This window comes from Salmo trutta, chromosome 36 (genome assembly GCF_901001165.1).
Source record: "Salmo trutta chromosome 36, fSalTru1.1, whole genome shotgun sequence".
Lineage (NCBI taxonomy): Eukaryota > Metazoa > Chordata > Actinopteri > Salmoniformes > Salmonidae > Salmo > Salmo trutta.
Genome location: NC_042992.1, coordinates 33,359,122 through 33,383,275, shown reverse-complemented (window position 1 = coordinate 33,383,275; position 24,154 = coordinate 33,359,122). Strand labels below are relative to the sequence as shown.

At 45.3% G+C, this 24,154-nt stretch overlaps 1 protein-coding gene across 1 annotated transcript in view; it reads right to left on the bottom strand.

Moving 5' to 3' along the window:
* Positions 1-12,774: 12,774 nt before the first annotated feature.
* LOC115175939 (ETS domain-containing transcription factor ERF) overlaps positions 12,775-24,154 on the bottom strand; it is a 29,013-nt gene continuing 17,633 nt past the window's right edge. Inside the window, exons 2-5 of the mRNA XM_029735599.1 lie at positions 20,162-20,396; positions 18,251-18,363; positions 16,379-17,265; positions 12,775-16,270 (exon numbers count right to left, since the gene is read on the bottom strand). Coding sequence (XP_029591459.1) covers positions 15,713-16,270; positions 16,379-17,265; positions 18,251-18,363; positions 20,162-20,396 — 1,793 coding nt within the window. The 3' untranslated portion in view covers positions 12,775-15,712. The remainder of the gene's footprint in view (positions 16,271-16,378; positions 17,266-18,250; positions 18,364-20,161; positions 20,397-24,154) is intronic.

The window sequence follows — 24,154 nt, the reverse complement described above, 5'->3', positions numbered from 1 at the left end:
GTACACCGTTCCCATCGGCCTCAGTTTCATACAACACCGCAAAGTGATTCAACAAAAAACCTGATCATCTTTTTGAGCACGACCAAATACAAACATCAAAGTCTAGACCAAATGATTTTGCACAGTACGACTTTTGCTTTAATCACGTGGAGTTTAATGCTACATGTCATGGTATGTTTGAGACATATACAACATGTCTGGGACAAATTATGATATTTATTGAATATTAGGTTGTTACAATGTCATGTACGTCAAGTAATTGAATACGTTCAGCTCGACAGAACTCCCAAGGCATGTACTTGTAATAAGAAACTACAGACCTGTATTGTTGTGACCACACAACATGTAAACTGCTGTTTGATCATACACACAGTTACAACCCAGTATCTGTCTCATGCAAATTCTATTCGGGAGACTCGAGATTGCGTTCAAAGAACTGTCATCGTAAAATAATTTGTTGCCTCGCTTTTTTTCAAGTTGGAAGTGTGCACATTGTTTACTCAATAGTGCATTATGCACACCAGCAAGTATGTGGGTGTGTCATAATGATAACAACTTCGAGAGAAGGCACAACCGCATTTCCATTCTAAATGTATGAGCCTTATCCATTTGTCAATATTGCGTTCATGTTCAATCTTGTGTTGATTCAATGTTCAATAAATGTTGCCATATCAACGCCGTATAAACCTAGCACTGCCATTTGTCACCATTGGAGAACTTGTTGTAATGTCCTATTAGAGCATTATGAAAATCCATATTAGCATAACATCCCATTGGGCACAGACGTCAAATTCAACGTCTGTTCCACGTTGGGTTCAACATCATTTCATTGAAATGACGAGAAAGCAACATTAATTTAACCAGTGTGTGCCCAGTGGGATGAATTTACACCTCGACAGCTTCGATGCATAAATATAGAACTATAAAACTATGATAACTGTTGGAGTATGGACCTACAGTGCAACTACCGGCTAATGTACAAACGTCACGTACTTAAAGTAGACTTAGGCTGAATTTAGATTAATAAAAAAATAAAAAATAGAACCCTAAACTGAAGTACTGTAAAATGCAAACGATTGCAGGAATGTGGTCACTGTTAGTTGTGCTGAGTAGTACGTGCGGGGTATGTGTGAAGCACTCTTATGGTCCGAGTGCTTTGTGATTACTATCAGTTTACTACACTACAGGGCCGTGAAGTCCAGTGACGCAGGCCAAACAACACAAGGCCGCTTGGAAAAACCTTCTTCTTGCGACATTTACACGTGAAATGAAAAATGTAAAAGGCCCATTCTTCCGATATACGGTGTTGTGGAACGAATCGCAATGGGGTGTTACAAACAGACAGTAAGTAGGCTTAGTTCAATCAAACAATATGTCATTACATCGCGCGACAGAAACCAAAGTAATTGTGTTGTAAATTCACTCGTGTGACAATTGATGTAAATGTTGACGGATAATGGATGCAACTTAGTGACACATTTCCCGACGTGTGCAAACTGCAACGTTGTACATTAAGTTACAATAAAAAGTAAACAATTGTGGACACAAAGTACAAACGAGGGCCCACAAGCCCAGACGAAGGACAGATGGAAATATACATTTGTATGACGAATAGTAGCCCATGGAGAGATAATAATGCTAAAAACTCTTATGTGGTGATTCAGACGACTTCAAGGTTTTGCATTCAATCGCAACGGAAGAAAAACACTTCTAGGAAGTCTCAATCTTATAATGGCAGTTATGACGTTGAATATTTTCTGGGAGAAAAGTTTTAGACTGACAATCCACTCGTACCGCTCCCTTTTCAATGAAGTGTGCCACCCAATCCTCTCTTTGCTTCTCTCCACGGTGTATTATAAACAAGGACAATTACATTTCATTAGTAGTTTCAAAGGGCGCTTACTATAGACAACGTCTACAACGTAGCATCTCGATAAAGCAAAACAGGCTACTGCAGTGCTGCAGAAGAAAGATTTGTAGGTTTTACTCACCACAAAAATTATTTTCAATGCAGATATTTATCGAGTCAGTATCAAATTGATAGTTGGCCAAAAAGTCGGAAATCCAGGGTTGACAATTAACCGGACTGTCATATTACCTTTCGTCTGTAAAGCAACTTAAAGGAGGTAAAACTACTGCTCGGTACATTCTACACTACAATCGCAAAATGGTGAATGAAGCCCACTAGCCTGACAACTAGTCCATGTAGCCAATCAGAGGACACATTTGAGTACAGTAGCCAGTAGATTTCATGAATCCAAGGAGCTACATGGCAGAGTCTAATTTGATTGACCCGTGTTTAGTCGAATCGTGCTGTTGGAAAACACCAAACAGCTGTTTAGGACAGGGCTGCGGCATCCAATAGCTCTTTAGGGGAGGTCTGCTGACAGGGAGTAGGCGGGCGAATGGAAGAAAAAGAACTCCTCACCAATCTACAAACGCATACAGCGGCGCTGACAGCGGAGGTAATGGTCCTATAAAAATGGTACTTTGGGATTTGATGTTCTTGAACGCTCGCTTTTGCAGTTGTGGTAATGTAAGGACATCTGCTGCAAAATTATATTTAACCTGTAGTTTAACCTGTACATGGCGAGTATAAAAGAGGAGGCAAATGAAGTTCAACCAGCAACTAAATGGGGAGGGTAAAGTTAATGGGATAGAAAAAGTTTAGAGCTGTTTATTTGCGCTGATCGATGCGCTTAAAGCAAGTAACATAGAAAACCTAGACATTATGAATGTCCATTTCTGTTATTTATTCGAATATAAGTATTTGAATCCATTGTTATTTTTCTGTTGTATACTTTTGATATTTCTTTCTTCTCCTGTACATTAGCCAGTCTAGCCAACCACTGCGCTATATAGACTATCGTTGACGTCAGCCTGCGCTTTGTCCCGCCTCCCTATCAAACCTGATAGACTTTAAAGCTAACGTCACCAAATCAATCTACGATTGGCCAAATGATAGAGGGTCTCTAGGCCAATGACCAAGTACTGCGATGAGGTCATAATGCTTGTTGCCATCAGCTGAGCCAAACAGGAAGGGTCCAGAGTAAATTTGACTAAACCTAAGGATTCCTGTTCCTAAGGGAATTACCCATACATTTTCCTCTATAGGCCAATCCTCAGTTAACATTTCACAATGTTGACATGTATCCTGTTTGTATGGATTGGTTTGTAGCAGTGCACCACACTGTGCATTGTCAGCCTGCATGTACAAATGGTGAGCGGACTGGTCTTGGTCAACACTATAGTTCTGCTTTCTGTGGCATTGCAGTGTGTTTGTTACACATGTACCATGTAGTTATAAACATGCTAGGGCGTTACGGATCCTTTGCGTGTGGAAGTAAACACACACATAGACACACACACACGCATGCATGCATGCAGACACACACACACACGGATATGCAAGCCTGTTCCACACCCGGATGGGTAGAGCACTGCAGTCTCTCAGCAGTCTGCATTCATTCACCCCATCGACGCATCATCAGAAATGGAAGACAACAGAATATGAGAGAAGTAACTTCGAGAAATGATTTCGTAAACCAATGATATAGACATGGAAAGTTTGAGAGATGCAAACACCATACAGAATTTCTCGTTTTTGAAAGGGCTTGTTGAGTAATCCGGTAACATTTTATTTAAAGCCTGCAGGTATAATAAAATAAAATTACATTTTATTAGTCACATACACGTATTTAGTCATTGGAATTAAGAAATATATAAATATTAGGACGAGCAATGTCAGATTGGCATTGGCTAAAATACAGTAGAATACAGTATATACATATGAAATGACTAAAGCAGTATGTAAACATTATTAAAGTGACCAGTGATTCCATGTCTATGTACATAGGGCAGCAGCCTCTAAGGTGCAGGGTTGAGTAACCGGGTGGTAGCCGGCTAGTGATGGCTAGTTTGATGGCCTTGAGATAGAAGCTGTTTTTCAGTCTCTTGGTCCCAGCTTTGATGCACCTGTACTGACGTCGCCTTCTGGATGATAGAGGGGTGAACAGGTCGTGGCTCGGGTGGTTGATGTCCTTCATGATCTTTTTGGCCTACCTGTGACCTAATGGTTTTTAACTCAGTATAAAGTATTTTTAATGTCTTACAATAAGGAGTATATTATTTCATATCTCTGTCAACATTTCAACTAATTGTCTAGTATTTAGTCAAAATCATTATAAGACATTACAAGGGGGCTATACGTGCTCATGACAAGTCTTACAATGCATTATAACTGCATCATAACTGCATCATAACCCATTACACCTAATCCTGCAATCCTGTTCCTATCTCAGAGCCCTTTTAGGAGCATGACAAATACTTCATGTAGGATAGCAGAAATCCTATATCCACATTACATAAACGCATGGCTTTGTGGGAAAGTTTAATCCCTCTGTGACCCTGCCTCACTGAGGATATCTGCACGGACACGGAAGAGCGATACCATACAGTAAACATGCACTAACATGCAACGCTGTTACTGTGAGCAGAGTTCAAATGGTGAGTCTAACCAGGCTAGAAAAGCAGCTCACCCATTCATGACACATTAGTAATGAATCCCAATTACAGAGATCTGGCTCACATGCTGTCCAGGCTAATCTCTCTCCCTAAACACACACACACACACAAAGTAACTCTTGGGCTTTGAGTTTCTGCTGAGTTCCTGTTTACAAAAAGGGCCTGATGCAGTCTGTGTCTTTAATTGGTTGCAGGGACCCTGGATTAAAATGACTTTAACTGGAAACAGTACATTGAACATGCTTTGTACTCGGATGAATGACACGCCAATGGGCCTCAGGATCTCGCCATGGTATCTCTGTGCATGCAATTGTGTTCATGTTCCGTAGCTTATGCCTGCCCGTACCATAACCCCACCGCCTGGTCTCAGACGATCCCGCAGGTGAAGAAGCCAGATGTGGAGGTCCTGGGCTGGCGTGGTTACACATGGTCTGCGGTTCTGAGGCCAGTAGGACATACTGCCAAATGATCTAAAACAACATTGGTAGATTATGGTAGAGAAACAAACATTCAATTCTCTGGCAACAGTTCTGGTGGACATTCCTGCAGTCTGCATGCCAATTGCATGCTCCCTCAAAACTTGAGACATCTGTGGCATTGTGTTGTGTGACAAAACTGCAGATTTTAGAGTGGCCTTTTATCACCCCCAGCACAAGGTGCATCTGTGTAATGATCATGCTGTTTAATCAGCTTCTTGATATGCCACATCTGTCAGGTGTATTATCTTGGAAAAGGAGAAATGCTCACTAACTGGGGTGTTAACAAATTTGTGCACAACATTTTTGAGAAAAAAGCTTTTTGTGCGTATGGAACATTTCTGGGTTCTTTTTTTTCAGCTCATGAAACATGGGACCAACACTTTACATGTTGCGTTTATATTTTTGTTCATTGTAGTTCCCTCAATCACAGAGAAGTTCTGTCAAATAAAGCAAAATTTTTCACAATTCAAATATTTGTTTGCACAAAAGCAACATTAATGTATTTGCTATCCCCACTAGCTGACACACAACATTCTCTGTCTGTGTTGAGTTAGAGAGAGTATAAAAGAGTCGGTACTACGGCGACACACACAATGAAGGATAATTAGCCTTGTTCTTTGGGGTCCAGCCTCCATCTCTTCTCAAGACGTTGACCTCAGCCCTCGCCCCCAGAGCCAGGCAACAAACCCTCCCAGCGGGTGGCTTTAAAGCGCCCTGTCAATCAACCTTTGTGGGAGGCAACCCCCAGCCCCTCCCCCCGCTCTAATGAGAGGTGACAGTCAGAGGAAAGAAGAGATACGTCTACACCAGGGGCGCAACTCTCACTGGGACGGGGGGGGGGGGGGGACACATTCTGGAAATTGCATTTTTGGTCCCTCCCAGTTTTGGCATTGGAATGTAATACAAAACAGGACAACGGTGTTCCTTAGGACCATGCAGACGCTGCCGATAGGTCCGGTAGGCTGTTTGGAGTGTTTATCCGACTGGATTTAGGACTGCGCTGACACCACAGAGCGGGCTGACAGGCTGTGTGAAGGCAAAGCTTCTGGAAGACTGGCTGGACCAGCACGGGAGAGTTGAGCATGGTTCAGTGTGTTCGTGTTGCACTCTCACCGAGTTGTAAAAGGTAGCAGAACAGAAACTGTCTACTCTTTAGTTGACTGATGTAGCTGGCAAAAACGAAACAAGTGATTATTCGCAGTGCTGAGCTGGTATTGTAACTGACATGTGACGTTAGCTAATGTTTCATCCCCTCTCGACTGAGGTGAATGAATAAGCTACGCTAGCTAGTAGCTACCACAGCCAGGTCAGCTCTAGCTTCTAGTTATCTGTCAGATAGCTAGTAATAACAGCCACCTCGCTAACAACAGTTGTTTGTATGGAAGTAAATAAACTTGGCAAGCTTTCGCCAGTTGATGTACCATTAGAGAGAGAGCTGTCCAAAAGTTGGCTTACATTAGCTACTATTTTTGCCTCTATTGAACTAGACCTGAATCAAATGATGAAACAAGATTGATATCTGACTTTTTTTTCACTGCAATGTGAGTTGTATAGTCAAATCAAATCAATGTTATTTGTCACATACACATGCTTAGCAGATGTTAATGTGAGTGTAGTGAAATGCTTGTGCTTCTAGTTCCGACCGCGCAGTAATATCTAACAAGTAATCTAACAATTTCACAACAACTACCTTATACACACAAGTGTAAAGGAATGAATAAGAATATGTACATATACATTTATGGATGAGCGATTGCCGAACGGCATACGCAAGATGCAGTTGATGATATATACAGTATAGACATATGAGATGAGTAATGTAGGGTATGTAAACATTATATAAAGTGGCCTTGTTTAAAGTGACTAGTGATACATTTATTACATTCAATTTTAATTATTAAGTGGCTAGAGATTGAGTCAGTATGTTGGCAGCAGCACTCAATGTTAGTGATGGCTGTTTAATAGTCTGATGGCCTTGAGATAGAAGCTGTTTTTCAGTCTTTCGGTCCCAGCATTGATGCACCTGTACTGACCTCGCCTTCTGGATGATAGCAGGGTGAACAGGCAGTGGCTCGGGTGGTGTTGTCCTTGATGATCTTTTTGGTCTTCCTGTGACATTGCTGTAGGTGTCCTGGAGGGGCAGGTAGTTGCCCCCGGGGATACGTTGTGCAGACCTCACTACCTCTGGAGAGCCCTGTGGTTGTGGGCGAAGCAGTTTCCGTACCAGGCGGTGATACAGCCCGACAGGATTCTCTCGATTGTGCATCTGTAAAGTTTGTGAGTGTTTTTGGTGACAAGCCGAATTTCTTCAGCCTCCTGAGGTTGAAGAGGCGCTGTTGCGCCTTCTTCACCACACGGTCTATGTAGGTGGACCATTTCAGTTTGTCCGTGATGTGTACGCTGAGGAACTTAAAACTTTCCACCTTCTCCACTACTGTCCCATCGATGTGGATAGAGGGATGCTCCCTCTGCTGTATCCTGAAGTCCACGATCATCTCCTTTGTTTTGTTGATGATGAGTGTGAGGTTATTTTCCTGACACCACACTCCAAGGGCCCTCACCTCCTCGCTGTAGGTCTTCTTGTCATTGTTGGTAATCAAGCCTACCACTGTAGTGTCGTCTGCAAACTTGATGATTGAGTTGGAGGCGTGCATGGCCACGCAGTCATGGGTGAACAGGGAGTACAGGAGAGGGCTGAGAACGCACCCTTGTGGGGCCCCAGTGTTGAGGATCAGCGGGGTGGAGATGTTGTTTCCTAACTTCACCACCTGGGGGCGGCCCGTCAGAAAGCCCAGGACCCATTTGCACAGGGCGGGGTCGAGACCCAGCGTCTCGAGCTTAATGATGAGTTCGGAGGGTACTATGGTGTTAAATGCTGAGCTGTAATCGATGAACAGCATTCTTACATAGGTATTCTCTTGTCCAGATAGGTTAGGGCAGTGTGATTGCGTCGTCTGTGGACTATTGGGGCGGTAAGCAAATTGGAGTGGGTCTAGGGTGTCAGGTAGGGTGGAGGTGATATGATCCTTGACTAGTCTCTCAAAGCACTTCATGATGACGGAAGTGAGTGCTACGGGGCGCTAGTCGTTTAGCTCAGTTACCTTAGCTTTCTTGGGGACAGGTACAATGGTGGCCCTCTTGAAGCATGTGGGAACAGCAGACTGGGATAGCGATTGATTGAATATGTCCATAAACACACCAGCCAGCTGGTCTGCGCATGCTCTGAGGACGCGGCTAGGGATGCCGTCTGGGCCGGCAGCCTTGCAAGGGTTAACACGTTTAAATGTTTTCCTCACGTTGGCTGCAGTGAAGGAGAGCCCGCAGGTTTTGGTAGCGGGCTGTGTCAGTGGCACTGTATTGTCCTCAAAGTGAGCAAAGAAGTTGTTTAGTTTGTCTGGGAGCAAGACATCGTTGTCCTCGACAGCGGTGGTTTTCTTTTTGTAATTCGTGTTTGACTGTAGACCATGCCACATACGTCTCGTGTCTGAGCCGTTGAATTGCGACTCTACTTTGTCTCTATACTGACGCTTAGCTTGTTTGATTGCCTTGCGGAGGGAATAGCTACACTGTTTGTATTCGGTCATGTTTCCGGTCGCCAGAAAAGCAGTGGTTCGCGCTTTCAGTTTTGCATGAATGCTGCCATCAATCCACAGTTTCTGGTTGGGGAAGGTTTTAATAGTCACCATGGGTACAACATCACCGATGCACTTGCTAATAAACTCGCTCACTGAATCAGCGTATACATCAATGTTGTCGTCTGAGGCTATCCGGAACATATCCCAGTCCACGTGATCGAAGCAATCTTGAATCGTGGAATCAGATGGTCGGACCAGCATGAACAGACCTGAGCATGGGCGTTTCTTGTTTTAGTTTCTGTTCTAAAGGCTGGGAGCAACAAAATGGAGTCGTGGTCAGATTTGCAAAAGGAGGGCGAGGGAGGGCTTTGTATGCGTTGCGGAAGTTTGAGGTAGCCAATAATCCAGAATCTTGCACTGCCCGGGTAGCGCATTCGATATGCTGATAAAATTTAGGGAGCCTTGTTTTCAGATTAGCCCTGTTAAAATCCCCCAGCTACAATAAATGCCGCCTCAGGATATGGGTTTCCAGTTTACATAGAGTCCACATGAAGTTCTTTCAGGGCCGTCGAGGTGTCTGCTTGGGGGGGACTATACAGGGCTGTGATTATAATCGAAGAGAATCTCTCTTGGTAGATAATGCGGTCGGCATTTGAGTGTAAGGAATTCTAGGTCAGGTGAACAAAGAACTTGAGTTCCTGTATGTGTTATGATAACACCCACGACTCGTTAATCATAAGGCATTACACCCCCCCGCCCTTCTTCTTACCAGAGAGATGTTTGTTTCCTGTCGGCTCGATGCTGTGAAGAAACCGGGTGGCATGTACCGACTCTGGATAACGTATCCGAGTGAGCCATGTTCCGGTTGAAACAGAGAATGTTACAATCTTTGATGTCCTCTCTGGAAGGCAACACTTGCTCGAATTTCATCTACCTTGTTGTCAAGAGACTGGGACATTGGCGAGTAGTATACTCGGGAGCGGGAGCCCGTCTACGGAGCCTGACCAGAAGAGCTCTCCGTCTGCCCCCTCTACGGCGCCGTATTTTGGGTCGACTACTGGGATCGATCCATTGTCCTGGGTGGTGGTCCCAAACAGAGGATCCGCTTCGGGAAAGTCGTATTCCTGGTCGTAATGTTGGTAAGTTGACATTGTTCTTATATCCAATAGTTCTTCCCGGCTGTATGTAATAAGACTTAAGATTTCCTGGGGTAACAATGTAAGAAATAATACATAAAAAAAAACGAAATACTGCATAGTTTCCTAAGAACGCGAAGCGAGGCGACAATCTCTGCCGGCGCCATCACATATGGCAATATAACTTTATTCATCTGTCAGTTTCCCGATCGAATTCCCCTACTTTTCACACAGACACAGTGAGTAATAAACAGCTCTAACTTTACAGGCTTCACTGTCATGGTGCACAGTAGAGCCTTATATGGAATACTGCATGACAAAAGGAGTCTGTATTGAAAACATGCCCACGTCAGGGGAGATACTTATATGGGCAGTCCCTAGCTACTGGGCTGCTCAGTCCTGGCCCTGGGGGTTTGTTGTACTGTTGTCACTCTGGCCTTGCCCTAACACACCTGAAACCAGTAATGAATTGTTCACTAAGATCCTAAATCGGTGTGTTGGGTTGAGGTGCTACATGGCTGTGGATCCCTAGGTGCAGGACAGGGTGACCCAGCTATATTGTGTGCAAGTAAAAAGAGCTCTACAGTACTATTAGCCCTATGATATGAATTATATGACGGATGTACTGTTTCTGTGTAGGTGTGTGTGTGCTTTCCCTTAAGACATTAACAAAAAATATGGGAAGGAAGTTGTGGTGGGGAAAGAGTTCAGTTATTGACTAGACTGGTGGGGGTCGGGCATGTAGGCGGCTCGTGTTGGCTGGGCGGTCTGGCTGAAATTTGATAAAGAGGATGTCTTAAAGACAATCAATTATCATGGATCTAGGTCATCCTTATCAATCACTTAAACATATTTAATAATCTCTTACCTAGCTTAATGACTGTGGGGATTTTTTCTTACTTTTTGTTGTTCTCAACTGATTTGCCAGGTCGCAGTTGTAAATGAGAACTTGTTCTCAACTGGCCTACCTGGTTAAATAAAGGTGAAATAAATAAAGAAAAACTGTCTAGAAGGGCCATGGGTCATATTAGATTGTGTAAACATGCAGGAAATGTTCTTTAGATGCCCCCCACAAGGGGAGGACCCCCCCGACTCCCTGCCAAGTACATTCTTTAATTACAATATGTAGAATCTACAGATAGAAAGCTTCAGAACTTTTGTGAAAAAATCACAGCACAGTTGAGCAATATATGGCAAATAGAAATCAAACCTGGATGGTGTTCAAAGATAGATGGGAGGGTTGAGTGGAGCTGGAAAGAAGGGACTAAAAACAAACAAAAGATAAATATGGTAAAATATATTGTGTCCTTAAATGTAAAAAGAACAGTCCTCTCCTGTTAAGGCGTTGATTTCAGCAACTTAACATGTGTAAATATTTGTAGAACATAACAAGATTCAACAACTGAGACAAACTGAACAAGTTCCACAGACATGTGACTAACAGAAAATTGAATAATGTGTCCCTGAACAAAGGTGGGGTGGGGTCCTGTTGGTCCAGCGACAGTGGGTTCTGCCCATAGGCGACGTTGTTGCCGGTGAATGTCTGGTGAGGACTGCCTTTACAACAGGCCTACAAGCCCTCAGTCCAGCCTCTCTCAGCCTATTGTGGACCGTCTGAGCACTGACGGAGGGATTGTGCGTTCCTGGTGTAACTCGGGCAGTTGTTGTTGCCATCCTGTACCCTGTCCCGCAGGTGTGATGTTTCGGATGTACCGATTCCTGTGCAGGCGTTGTTACACGTGGTCTGCCCCTGCGGAGGACGATCAGCTGTTCATCCTGTCTCCCTGTAGCTCTGTCTTAGGCGGTCTCACTGTACGGACATTGCAATTTATTGCCCTGGCCAAATCTGCAGTCCTCATGGCCTCTTGCAGCATGCCTAAGGCACGTTCACAAGATGAGCAGGGACCCTGGGCATCTTTATTTTGGTGTTTTTCAGAGTCAGTAGAAAGGCCTCTTCTGTGTCTTTAGTTTTCATAACTGTGACCTTAATTGCCTACCGTCTGTAAGCTGTTAGTGTCTTAAAGACCGTTCCACAGGTGCATGTTCATTAATTGTTTATGGTTCATTGAACAAGCGTGGGAAACAGTGTTTAAACCCTTTACAATGAAGATCTGTGAAGTTATTTGGATTTTTACTAATTATGTTTGAAAGACAGGGTCCTGAAAAACGCACGTTTCTTTTTTTTGCTTGAGTTTGTGTCTCCCGTGGACATTACTGGTTAAACATGGACATACCACACTAATTGAACTAATCTCAAAGCAATACCATAAATGACCAGTAGAGGGGGGGGGGCAGTCTCCAAGTTAAGGCCATGGGAAACTCCTAGGACAGTTACTGCATCTTTCAGTGCAGCTTACTCTTGGTTATGAAAGTTTGGTTGGTCGTGATGTTCACTGGCCTTCAACAACAAGAGCTAGTTGGTCGTGATATTTACTAGCTTACAAGTATGACAGCTATTTTATTTATGGATGGGTTTTAAAATGTTACAATCTGGGGGGGGGGCGGAATCTTAAATGGAGGAAGCTGTCCAATGACACCCAAGACGATGGTATGGGGTTATTCTATGGGAATTTAAACAAACCGTTAGGAATACACACAATTCCTACTGCATGAGCATTTCTATCACAATAGCTACATTCCATTGTTCAAGGACACTTCGCATTGGCGGTCAAGAGTCATTTGCTAGACGGCATTTTGTGAGCTGTTCAGGAGAAAAGTGTAAATATTGTCATTGTTGATCTTGGAGAATGTGTTTGCTACACTTCAGGTTCCTAGACAACACATTCATAAAAAGTTACATCTGCACAGATCTCAAAAGGGCACAGAGTAATTGTTAACCAAGTTGTGAAACTTTAGAATACAATTTTGAATCAAAAGGTTCACATATCTCTGTGACTAACACATTCACAACAGTGCGGCAGTAAACGTGTCAAGGTGAAAGAAAAGTTGCTCACAAATATAGTACAGCTAATGAGGGTAAGGGCGAAAGGCATTGCCCTGAAGCGACAAATGAATATAATAAACTCATGTGTAGCTCATATATAACAAATAAAAAGACACTTTTCCATTTTTACCTGTTTTAATTAACCCTGATTACAATTTAATTACAAATAAGGGGGGAAAATACAAGAGAAAAAGAAGGTATAAATGTTGCCTCATGGTACGGAGTCCTCATCTCTTGTTTGAGTGTTAAGTAACCACTGAAAGGAGTGAAAGAAAAGAGTGAAAGGAGAGTGAAAGGAGAAAGACGAGAGTGAAAGAAGAGGGAGAACGACACCATTCAAATAATACAATGTCAAAACAATAGAATGTATTTCTTACCGAGTCCTACCCAAAAATAAAAAATAAATCTATATACACACACAAAGACCCCAAAGATAATATTTCAAAACAAAGGTAATGTGATAGGATTATGTGAGCTCCTCTTTTCCATGTCTCCATAATTACAACTACCTCAGTTGAAGTTACAACTACTATTTCAGTTCAGCTACTAGTAAGATGGAGGAGTTGTCGTTGTCTGGAAAATACATACTGAAAATATAAAATACAAAAACACGAGAGATTCAAATAGCCATGGAAAAGAGGTAGGCCCAGAGGGGTACAAAATAATCAAATAGTAAATAATGTTAATAATAATAACAATGACCGTAATAATCATTTTGGACAAATAATAAAACAGCAATATTGAGGGGAAAAGTAGGAACATTTTTTTCAGATTCTTTTTTTTGAAGCAACAAGGCAGCTGTCAGTTACAATGCAAGGCAGGACAAAAGACTTGCTGGGTGGCTAAGGCAACACCAGCATCTGCATACAGACACCCACTTATACCATACTAGTGCTATGAAACAGACTCTGAGCGAGTCTTTTTTTTTTTTTGTTGGCCCGGATCTTGTTGAGTTACAAAGGCTGGAGGGACCTAGACGGCACCCGCAGAGCGTCTCTCAGATTACGGGAAGTCCTCTCTGAGGTTTTGTGATGTCATATCCTGCATGGGCGAGGGTTGTTTCTTTGGTTAAGAGTCTTCCAAGCCAGACACTAGTACGGGGGTGGGGGATCATTTCGCTAGTGATGTCACCTTCCTTTTACTCTAGGTTAACCCGCATTACAGCCCTCTTAGACCAGGTCTACCTCAAACATGTACATATTCAGGAGTGTTACTGCTGCATTCTCCTAGTATAGTTCATGGTCCAAGACAAAGGCTAAGTCCAGCCAAACGGTGGGTTCAATAGACAACAAAGGTGCCTTGTCCTTGTGTTTCCAGGAGAGTTTGGGTTGCTGAGAGGGGGGGTGAGATCCTGGTTGGAGTTGGGGTTCGGTGGGGGACAAGACAAGCGTGTCTGTTCTTTAGTGATGGCCAGAAAAGGTGACCCCCAAATCTTAAAGTGTCCACGATGCAACATTTCTCCATTATTTGTTCATTCACTGGTCGCTTTTCACCCACCAATCTTCAAGCCCCCCCCCCCAAACAGAATACTTGTTTTTACATTATAAATCTAAAATGTGTCCTGATTTCTCTTGCACAAGAACTCTTTCCGATTCAGCTCCACTGTCAAGAGAGGTGAGAAGAGGGTCCCTCATATATATGCCCAACATAGTTATCATTCAAAAATAGCATTTCCCCATTCATATCTAATTATTCTTTTTTGAATTATAACATTTGTTTTTAATATATTCAAATAAAATATGTGTAGGATTGGTTTTAGTCATTCAGAATCTGTTTCTTGGTATAAAAAAAGGCAAAGTGGCAGTCAGTGTATAAGGTCACACCAACAAATTTCAGTACGGTATGCTCGAGGCTTCTATAGAGTGCGTGTGTGTGTGTACATTATTTGGCCAGGGTAATTCATTTATAGTCGCCTGTCAGTTTAAAAAAAAAACACAATCTCAATTTGTCTTGTTTGTTCAATAAAATAGGCTGCGTATTTTTAAAATACAGAAAATAAAAGGAATTAAAAAAGTCACTAAAAGGCTTTGCATGAGCTCACCTGGGTACTCATTCATTTCACGGTATACCTTTTTTAGGGTGCGAGGGAAAAAAAATAAAAAATAGATTCATTTCAGTTCAAGAACATTGTATATACAGAGGTACTTCTAACCCTCCGTGCACTGCAAATGCCCCACCGTGTCTCCCCAAATACTGTCCTTTTTTCTTTCTCTCTATGGGAGAAAGAAGCGGCTCAAACCAGGGGAACAGAGGAGACCTCTAAGATAATCTTTCAACACCATTTCAAGCAGACAAATCACCAATCTCCTCGATTCACTCTCCTTATAAGATTGTGCAAAAGTCATGTAGGGTCCCCACATTAATGGCCCCTAACTTGTAGGGTTTTGCTGCTCCCCCTTTTTGGACCCTGCCCAGTACACGTGCTGTCCATTAAGGCCTGGTTGCACGCCATTTTTGTTTTTTGTCCCTAGTCGGTGGGGGACGATGATCAAAGAGAGAGCGCTGACTCAGACACAAATTCAGTCCTAATTCTCTAAGTCAGTCCCAGTGATTAGACAGATATGGACAGGGAAGTCTCTTCGTTGTGACTCCTGAGGCTCCCTTCCCAGTCAAAGGTGATAGAATAGTTGACAAGAGTTGGTACGAGGCCCCTCGCTTTCCTCTGCTTTGGAAACCATTGTACGTGAAGACAGGCACTTCTGTAATCTCTTTTCAAGTCTGTGGAAGATAAGGGGGGGGGGGGGTGTTACTGGGAGATGTTGAGGGGAGATGGGAGGCACCTCAAGGGAGTGTACAGGTCTAAGGGATGGATCCTGGATTTAGGCCCTGGGGGGTCTTTCGTTTAGAGGGGGTGTCAGTATTCATTTGTGTCTATGACCATCCTTTAGTGTCTCAGTCACAGCATGCTGAGCTATTTGTTCATGTTCTGGATTTAACGTGTTGAAAATGGGAGTAAAAAGGCTTTTTGCCCAGGCACTTGTTTCTATGTGCATGCTTGGTTATATGAGTGAATGTGTATGTAGGTACGGGCATGTGATGGTGCGTATCCCTGCCTCAGCAAGCTCCATGGCTCTCCAGAGAGAGCTGGGCTGTGGCTCTCTGCAACTCGGAGCTGGCCCTGCGCTGGGCCGGAGGGGGAGGAGCGCGCAGACTCAGGGATAGGCTTCTCCTTGGCCCCTCCCCATTCTCTGACTCCCTTGCTGGCTCCACCTGTTTCTCCGCCCGCACTTTCTTGTCCTCGGCCTCATCGCGCTCGCCATCGGCCTCCATCTTCTGGTCCTCGCTCCAGCGGCGTTTGAAGCGCAGCTTCAGGGGGATGCAGAGGGTGCCGCCGGGACTGATGGGAGGGCCTTGGCCCGGCTCGCTCTTCAGGCCCAACAGGGAGGGGGTTAGAGGGGCCATGGGAGGGGCGGCGGGGGTCTTGAACACATCCTCGTCCAGGTCGTCCTCGACGATGGCGCCCAGGTTGCCGTTGGTGATGGCAGCGGTTCCGTTGGTGGGATGAGGGGGGGTGAAGACGTCTCCCTCGTCGTCGTCGAGCAGCTCGTCCTCCTCGCTGATGTCGGTCACCTCCACCTCCTCATCGGACTCGACGTCGGAGACGGGCTCCACCTAGACAACAAGAGACAACAGAGGAGTCATTGTTGAGCACATCTCTTTTACATTAACAAACTGCTGGTTAGTCACGCTAATCTTGATTCTGGTTAGGGATTGGCTCACCTTGATTTTTGGGCCCACTGAGGAGGAGGAGTTAGAGAGCAGCCCTGAGGCAGCATAGGAGGAGCCTAGGCTAGAGGAGGAGCCCCCGGTAGAGGAGGTGGAGCCATCCTTCTGTTTACGCCCCAGCGGAGGCGGCTGCAGCTTGAACTTGAAGGGCGAGGGGTGCTGCTCCTCCCCTTGGTGGTGGTGCAGCGAATGGGAGTGGGGCATGGGCGGGGCATGGTGGTGGGCTGTCATGGGCTTGTCAGGGGCGGCAGAGGGCCTGTGGGGCTGGGGGACCACGATGTTGGGGTAGTGGAAGAAGGCTCTGGGGCTGAGGTGGTAGTTGTAGACGCTCTGGTGGTGGGCCTGCAGGTAACGCTTCATGTCGTCTGGGTTGAAGGAGAAGTGGGAGCCCAGCATGGGGCTGAGGGAGGGGGACGGGGTGTAGGGCAGGTGGGAACCAGGGGTCATGGAAAGGCCCGGAGACAGAGTGGGGCCCAGGAGGCCCCCAGGGCCCGGTAGGGGGGACACAGGGAACGGGGACATGGGGTCACCGTGGACCCTGTGGCCGGGTGGGGGGCGGCCTAGCCCGCCAGGGCCTCCGTAGGTGCGAAACAGTGAGTCGTGGGAGAGGCGGGGGTGGAGCAGGCCGCGGAACGCCCGTTCAGGGCCCGCGCCGCCACGATCTTCACCCCCCACGCCTTCCTCCAGCTCAGAGTTGGTGGAGGTGCCGTCGCTGCAGTCGGAGACAGAGCCGCGGCCCAGGCGGCGGGCCACGCTGCTGAACACGCCCGGGCTGCGCAGGTCCTCACTGGGGGAGAGCACGTCGGACGGGGTGCAGGGGGGAAAGCGGAAGTGGCTGCCCCCAGTCGGCACGGGAGGGGCGCTCTGGGGGACTCCCCTACCTGGAGAGACGACGAGAGGACGAGTGAGTTAGAGAGGGTAGGAATGAAACTGAGGTGATCAGAGAGGGTAAAATAGAGAAAGAGAGACGAGGAAAACAGTAGAGGAAAAAACAAATGTGAGGCACTAGGTGACAGAAGGATGATTGACTGAAAGTGAAACCAAGCAAGAAGAAGCAGGTGAGTGAGAGGAAAAGTCACTGTATACAGAAACAGAGACCAAGACCGAGAGGGAGAAAAACTCTGCTCACACTGGCCATGTGTTACATTCCACTTTCCTACGCTGCCATGCCAAACTGTGGCACACAAATTCTTGGCACCCTCGTGCGTGCCAAAATTAAATATTGGAAAGTTGTTCTTTTTTGCCATCACAAACATGGGTCGGGTTGCTCCATTTTCCTAAAACCGCTGAGTGAGTTAACGTCGGAGAGGCACGGGTGTGTGTGTGTGACCGTTATATCAAAACACACGTCAAAGACCCGGACCGCATCACATATGGAGTATAATAAAAACGCCAGGCAACAGTTATGCCACATGGTATCAGGATTCAAGGGTGCTGTATTTACACTGTGGTGGCTGCGGTTACCGCTGGAGGGGATTTAAGGGAAAACACTTGGTATGAAGCGGATAAACACATATGCAGTCATCGCTACGCTACGTAAACCTGATGGGGATGGTGTGGTGTTTTAGCGTTTAGCCATTACCCGTCAGCCGCTGTAGCCGTTTCCATTACAAAACGGCGCTACTATGGGTTAAGCACTCAGATCTCTATTAGCGTGGTCTTTGATACGCTTGTAATTGGACAGATGCATAAAAATAAACAAAAAATACAATTCATTCTCTGTAAATACGTACGAGGCCTTTATGGAAACGCTTTAATAGTTAAGACTTCCCAACGTATTCTTCTAGACAGTGCTCGAACTGCTAACAATGTTGATGTCTCGGATCACTCTGTGCCACTGACGGTCTCTAGAGACGGAGTACTGACCAGAGCCCATGTCGATGAAGGGGTAGTTGACCAGCACCAGCTTGTTGAAGTTGAACTTGTAGGTGAACCTCTTTCCTTTGGTCTTGTGGAGGATTCTCTTGTTGTAGTAATATCTGGGGGGGGGGGGGGGGTCAAGGTTTGCATGGTTACTAACCCTTTGTTTAAATAAGGATTAAATACATTCAATTACATACTTTTCAGCATTACTGAGTGCAATACACAGAAGAAAAAAAACCCAAAAAACTTGCAGTATCCATCACTGTGTAGTTGTTTATCTGAGGGTATCATTATGCGCCGTAACCAACCATGCCACAATATGAAACGTAATGAGTGGACTCTAGAATAGTACGTCTCTCTTGCAAGATGCGTTTTACCTCAACGGAGACAAACATTCACAAACAACGGTTCAATAAAACACACAGGGAAACTCATTCGGTCTTGAAGAACTCCTGTTGCACCGAGTGGGAGGAAGTCCTCAGAGACTGAGTGCACTACCAAAAGGCAGATTGTTCTAGCCTTTTCATTGCCGATCCTATCACTCAGCGTCCGCACCGACTCGATGAATGAAGGGCCTCTTCCCGATTGCCGCGACTACAAATTATGACTAGAGTGGGCTCCCACCTACACACTTGCTAAATGACAGTGATAGTAGAGGGCTGCCTGGTGCTTGCTTTGATATAGACGATGTGAAGTGGAGACGAGGGGTTTGGACTGGAACATAATGTTCACAGGCGCAGAAAGAGAGGACTCGAACACGTGGGGGGGTTGGGGGGGCAGGAAGTACCACGCGAGCGCCAACACAAGCACACACTGTGTGATACGGCGAGTGACTTTACTGGAGTTGACACACACACACACACACACACACACATAGCTAGGCGAAACATGCGAGGACACACAAGCTCACACACATGGGCTACGGTGCTTTGAAGAACATTTGAACTCACTTCAAACAAAGCACCAAGGGCTAACGTTACTACTGCCTGAATGCCACAGCTTTAAAGCAGCCCATTTTGAACACTAACGCAGCCCGGGCAGCCCCCGAATCAAAGCCTGAACCCTAATGAGGAAAGAACATTGCAGTCTTTCAATTACTTCAGAATGGAAAACGACTTTCATTGAAGAGTTTTATGATAGAACAAAAGTACCATAGGAGGTCAGAGCGGTCGAGGAGACTAGTTTACTATAGAAACAAACCGACAAGGCGCAGATGGGATGGAGGAGGACTGGCAGAGAAAGCAGCTGTGACGAGTCATTGGTAGGATGAGCACTAGCTGACCCACACCAACCTACGACTTGAAGGTGACGCTGACAAGCCAGTATGTGGCCAGCGCTGGCTGCTAAGTGTGTGTGTGTGTGTGTGTGTGTGATAACCAGAGATGTGTGCGATTGAGTGAGTACAGACTGAGGACTAATTAAAAGCTCTCCTCCTCCCACGTGCTCTGCGGTGTGCGCGCGTTTCTAAAAGACAAACGTTCTCTAAATGAGCCGTCACATTAAAACGAGGGACCTTGACGTACATCGGAGATCAACAGGTCGTGATGAACTGCGCTCCCTGCTTGCTCCTGCGTTCTCCTCCCCCTCTCATTGAAAGAGTAACGAGGAGGGAGCCACTCCAGAGCTCTCATTATTCCGGCCCCAACTTAAATCAGCTAAAAACGGTCTTCAAATGGAGAGATATTAGTTGAGTTGGGTGTGTTAGAGCTGAAGCAGAAGTTTAAGCACTCTGCAGCCCTGACTACAGACTTCCCCCACTCCTGGTCTAAGAACAAAATACCATTCAACCTGTATTTATACAGGTTTCTCACACTGATATAAAGTCTATTTTGCAAGAGAGATTCGCTCACTTCCTTCTTCATCCTACAATACCCAGAATCCCTGAGTCGAGCGACAGTTGTTCCCGTTTCTTACCTAAGCGCCCTGCTCAGCTTGTCGTAGTTCATCTGAGGTTTGCACTTGCGGGCGCCCCACAGTCGGGCCACCTCTTCGGGGTCCTTGATGACAAACTCTCCGTAGTCGCCCTGCCAGGCGATGACTTCATGGTACTCTTCCTTCCGCAGCAGCTCCAGGATGAAGCACCACAGCTGGATCTGTCGCGAGCCGGGGCTGGACTCGGGCTTGTAGGCCCAGTCGGGGAAGGCGAACCCTGTTGACGGGGAGAAGGAGAGAAGGGGTTAGATGGAGGTGTAGTGTTTATACGCTGGGGTTGGTAGAACATGGGGCTGAGGAAATCAGAGGCAACAGGGAAAGGCGGGTAGTGGAGAGTCGACAAAGGGTTGAAGAATGGGTTAAAAAACAAAAAAAATACAATTGTGTGTTTCATTCCCATGTGGCGGGTCACAAGAAGATTACTGACTAAGTCACTTTGGATAAAAAGAGTCTTACAGAGCTGTGCTGGGATCAGTGTATAAAAGCACTGGGGTAAATTTGTTTTGAGTTTGAAATCAAAGCTGTACAGGGATTGGGCCTGGTGCTTTCCTATCAGTTTCATGTTCATCGTATATCAGCCTTGAGCGTGAAGACAAAATAAAAAGATAGAACGAGCATTAGACACAGAACATGTGAGAACAGTGAGAGCGAATATGTGTTTTAGCGATGTTGGTTGTCCTTAAAGACTCAACACCACTTCAATACAAGACCAGGCAGACTAGCAGAGACATAAACACCCCCCCCCCCCCACACACACACACACACACACACACACACACACACACACACACACACACACACACCCCCCCCCCACACACACACACACACACACACACACACACCTCAGGACTAAATGTGCTCTAGCAACCAGGCCGAGAAAAATCTCTCATAGAAACATATGGGCACAACACAACACATAAAAACGCCCTACGGAGTGCATACCAGAGGTATTTATGTTGCCATAGGAAAACATTAGGACATATCTAGAATACTAGAGTAAACACTTAGATAAAAAAACACACACACAGTCCGCAATGCAGACATTGTCCCATTGAACCCACCTGTTGGGCCGAAGTCCACATTTGTCACTATAAATCTTCATTCCAGGTCAAATGCTGCTGCACCAGAATGACTGCGATGCCCCTCGTCACTAAACCTCTTTGTAAGCCTACACGCTGAAACCATGAAGGTAGATTCCATTTTGCAAGTCACCCAGTTAAAAGCCAATGACACGCGACTCATTCAAAGCAATAGGATAGGCCAAACCACTGAACTGCTTCAATGGTCTCATCTGAAATGACTAAACAATGAATGGTCCTGATAGCCATCTGATGCTTCACAGCCCATAAAGCACACGCATATCATTCCCACATCGTAGACAATAGGGCCCAGATCAAATGGCGCCGCTTCAGCATCTGTACCACTTGGGCAGATGCTGGGAAGCTGGTGCCGACGCACAGCAGGAACAGAGAACGTGAAAGCAAGTGAGCAAATTGAACAAACACGCATGTACGGAAAAGGTAAAGTGGGTGCAGAGTGCTCGCACACACACACACACACACACACACACACACACACACACACACACACACGAAGAGCAGCAGTGCCCACTGAGCGTGCGTCAGTGCTGACTCATGGCCTGTTCTTGTTTGTCATTCAGCTTTCACATGGAGAACGCCTTTCCCCTCCGCGCTGCCATCCCTTTCTTTTCTCCGCTCCCTCTGACACCATCGCCTAGCAACAGGGTACTTTTAGCTCTATAAATAAACACAACGAACAAAAACTAATTCAATTAAAAGGTTCCTCGTTTTTTTGTTCAGAAAGTAGGTGGGGGGGGGAGGACAGAGGTAAGAGAGAAATTGGGCGAAGAGGGGCCAGGGAAGAGGAGGCGTCAAAGGATAGAGAGAGAGAACATCTTGTCATCTGTGGTTTCACTGATGAAAGTTCCCGGTTCCGTTGTCCATTAGCCGGCCGCCTTGTGAAAACGACAGACATTCACCGGTGTCCGTCACGTACAACAAATCTCCAACACCCGCAACGCTGCTCCTATCTAGACAGAGGAGTGCATTACAAGCCTGTTTTCTGCTCTGTTGCGCTAACTACCAGTGGTCCTGGTGGGACTGCTGCAGGTCCTGCGGGTGACAGTAACTATGATATGAATAACACACAGGTAAACACGCTCATAGCGCAGCGCCATAATAACACGCGTGTGGTGTGCTGATGCCTGGGACTAGTCATGGAGTTGGCCCTAATGACCCAACGAACATCAAGTGTATGAGGTCAGTAAGAAGGCACAGTCGTCCAACCATTTTCCCTGGGTCTTTCAGAGAAAGAACGGAAGGAGTAGTGACAGAAAGTGTATTTTTAGGACCACCACCAGAGAACCTATTATTCCAGGAACCTGAATTTCCCTTCCAGCAGAACACACAGGATCTTTACACGAGAACCATTTTCATACGCGGCTTTCAATACAGCTACTTTTATTAAAACGGCCCTATGACGTTATGTGTTTATAATAGTAGCTTTATTAACAGGTGTGCATTGTCCTGAACGCCAACTGCTCTGAGACCAGTGGCTCCGTCTCTTTCTCACCCTGTTCCCGCCATCAATTCCCCCTTTTCCCTCCCTTCCTCCTATTCTTTGCTGGCTCTATATTTAACTTCAGGAAAAGGTTGGCTGGCCGTTTGCTAGTGATGGCTGTCTGGCCACAGAGATGGGTAGGTGAGGGCACGGGGGCGAATGGACTTGTTCTCCGAGTGAGTAGAGCGTCGCCACTGGACTTAACCTCCATTGACTTTCAACAGGGACATGCCACGGTGCACTGTATTGACAAACACCGTTTGTTATATTGCGAGAGGGCGAACACTGTCAAAAAAACAAGAAAGTAAGCACAAAAGCTGCTTGATGCTAAAAAGTGGATGCTAACATTGACTCATGCTAGCATAAGGGCTAATAGTTCCCGATCCTAAAGACATGGACATCATCACCAACTCATGATTTTATTATTTAACTAGGCAAGTCAGTTAACCTCTCTAGGGTAGGTGGCACCAAATCGTCCCACCTACGTAACAGCCAGTGGAATCCTGTGGCGCGTTATTCAAATACCTTAGAAATGCCATTACTTCAATTTCTCAAACATATGACTATTTTACAGCATTTTAAAGACAAGACTCTCGTTAATCTAACCACACTGTCCGATTTCAAAAAGGCTTTACAACGAAAGCAAAACATTAGATTATATCAGCAGAGTACCCAGCCAGAAATAATCAGACACCCATTTTTCAAGCTAGCATATGCCACAAAAACCCAGAAGACAGCTAAATGCAGCACGAACCTTTGATGATCTTCATCAGATGACACACCTAGGACATTATGTTATACAATACATGCATGTTTTGTTCAATCAAGTTCATATTTATATCAAAAAACAGCTTTTTACATTAGCATGTGACGTTCAGAACTAGCATACCCCCCACAAACTTCCGGCGAATTTACTAACAATTTACTAAATTACTCACGATAAACGTTCACAAAAAGCATAACAATTATTTTAAGAATTATAGATACTGAACTCCTCTATGCTCTCGATATGTCCGATTTTAAAATAGCTTTTTGGTGAAAGCACATTTTGCAATATTCTAAGTAGATAGCCCGGCATCACAGGGCTAGCTATTTAGACACCCAGCAAGTTTAGCCTTCACCAAACTCCGATTTACTATTAGAAAAGTTTGATTACCTTTGGTGTTCTTCGTCAGAATGCACTCCCAGGACTTCTACTTCAATAACAAATGTTGACTATGGATTATTTGGGACCAAACCATGTTCAAACAGCGGCGTTTTGTTCGTGCGTTCAAGACACTATCCGAATGGTAAATAAGGGTTACAAGCACGGCGCATTTCGTGACAAAAGAATTCTAAATATTCCATTACCGTACTTCGAAGCATGTCAACCGCTGTTTAAAATCAATTTTTATG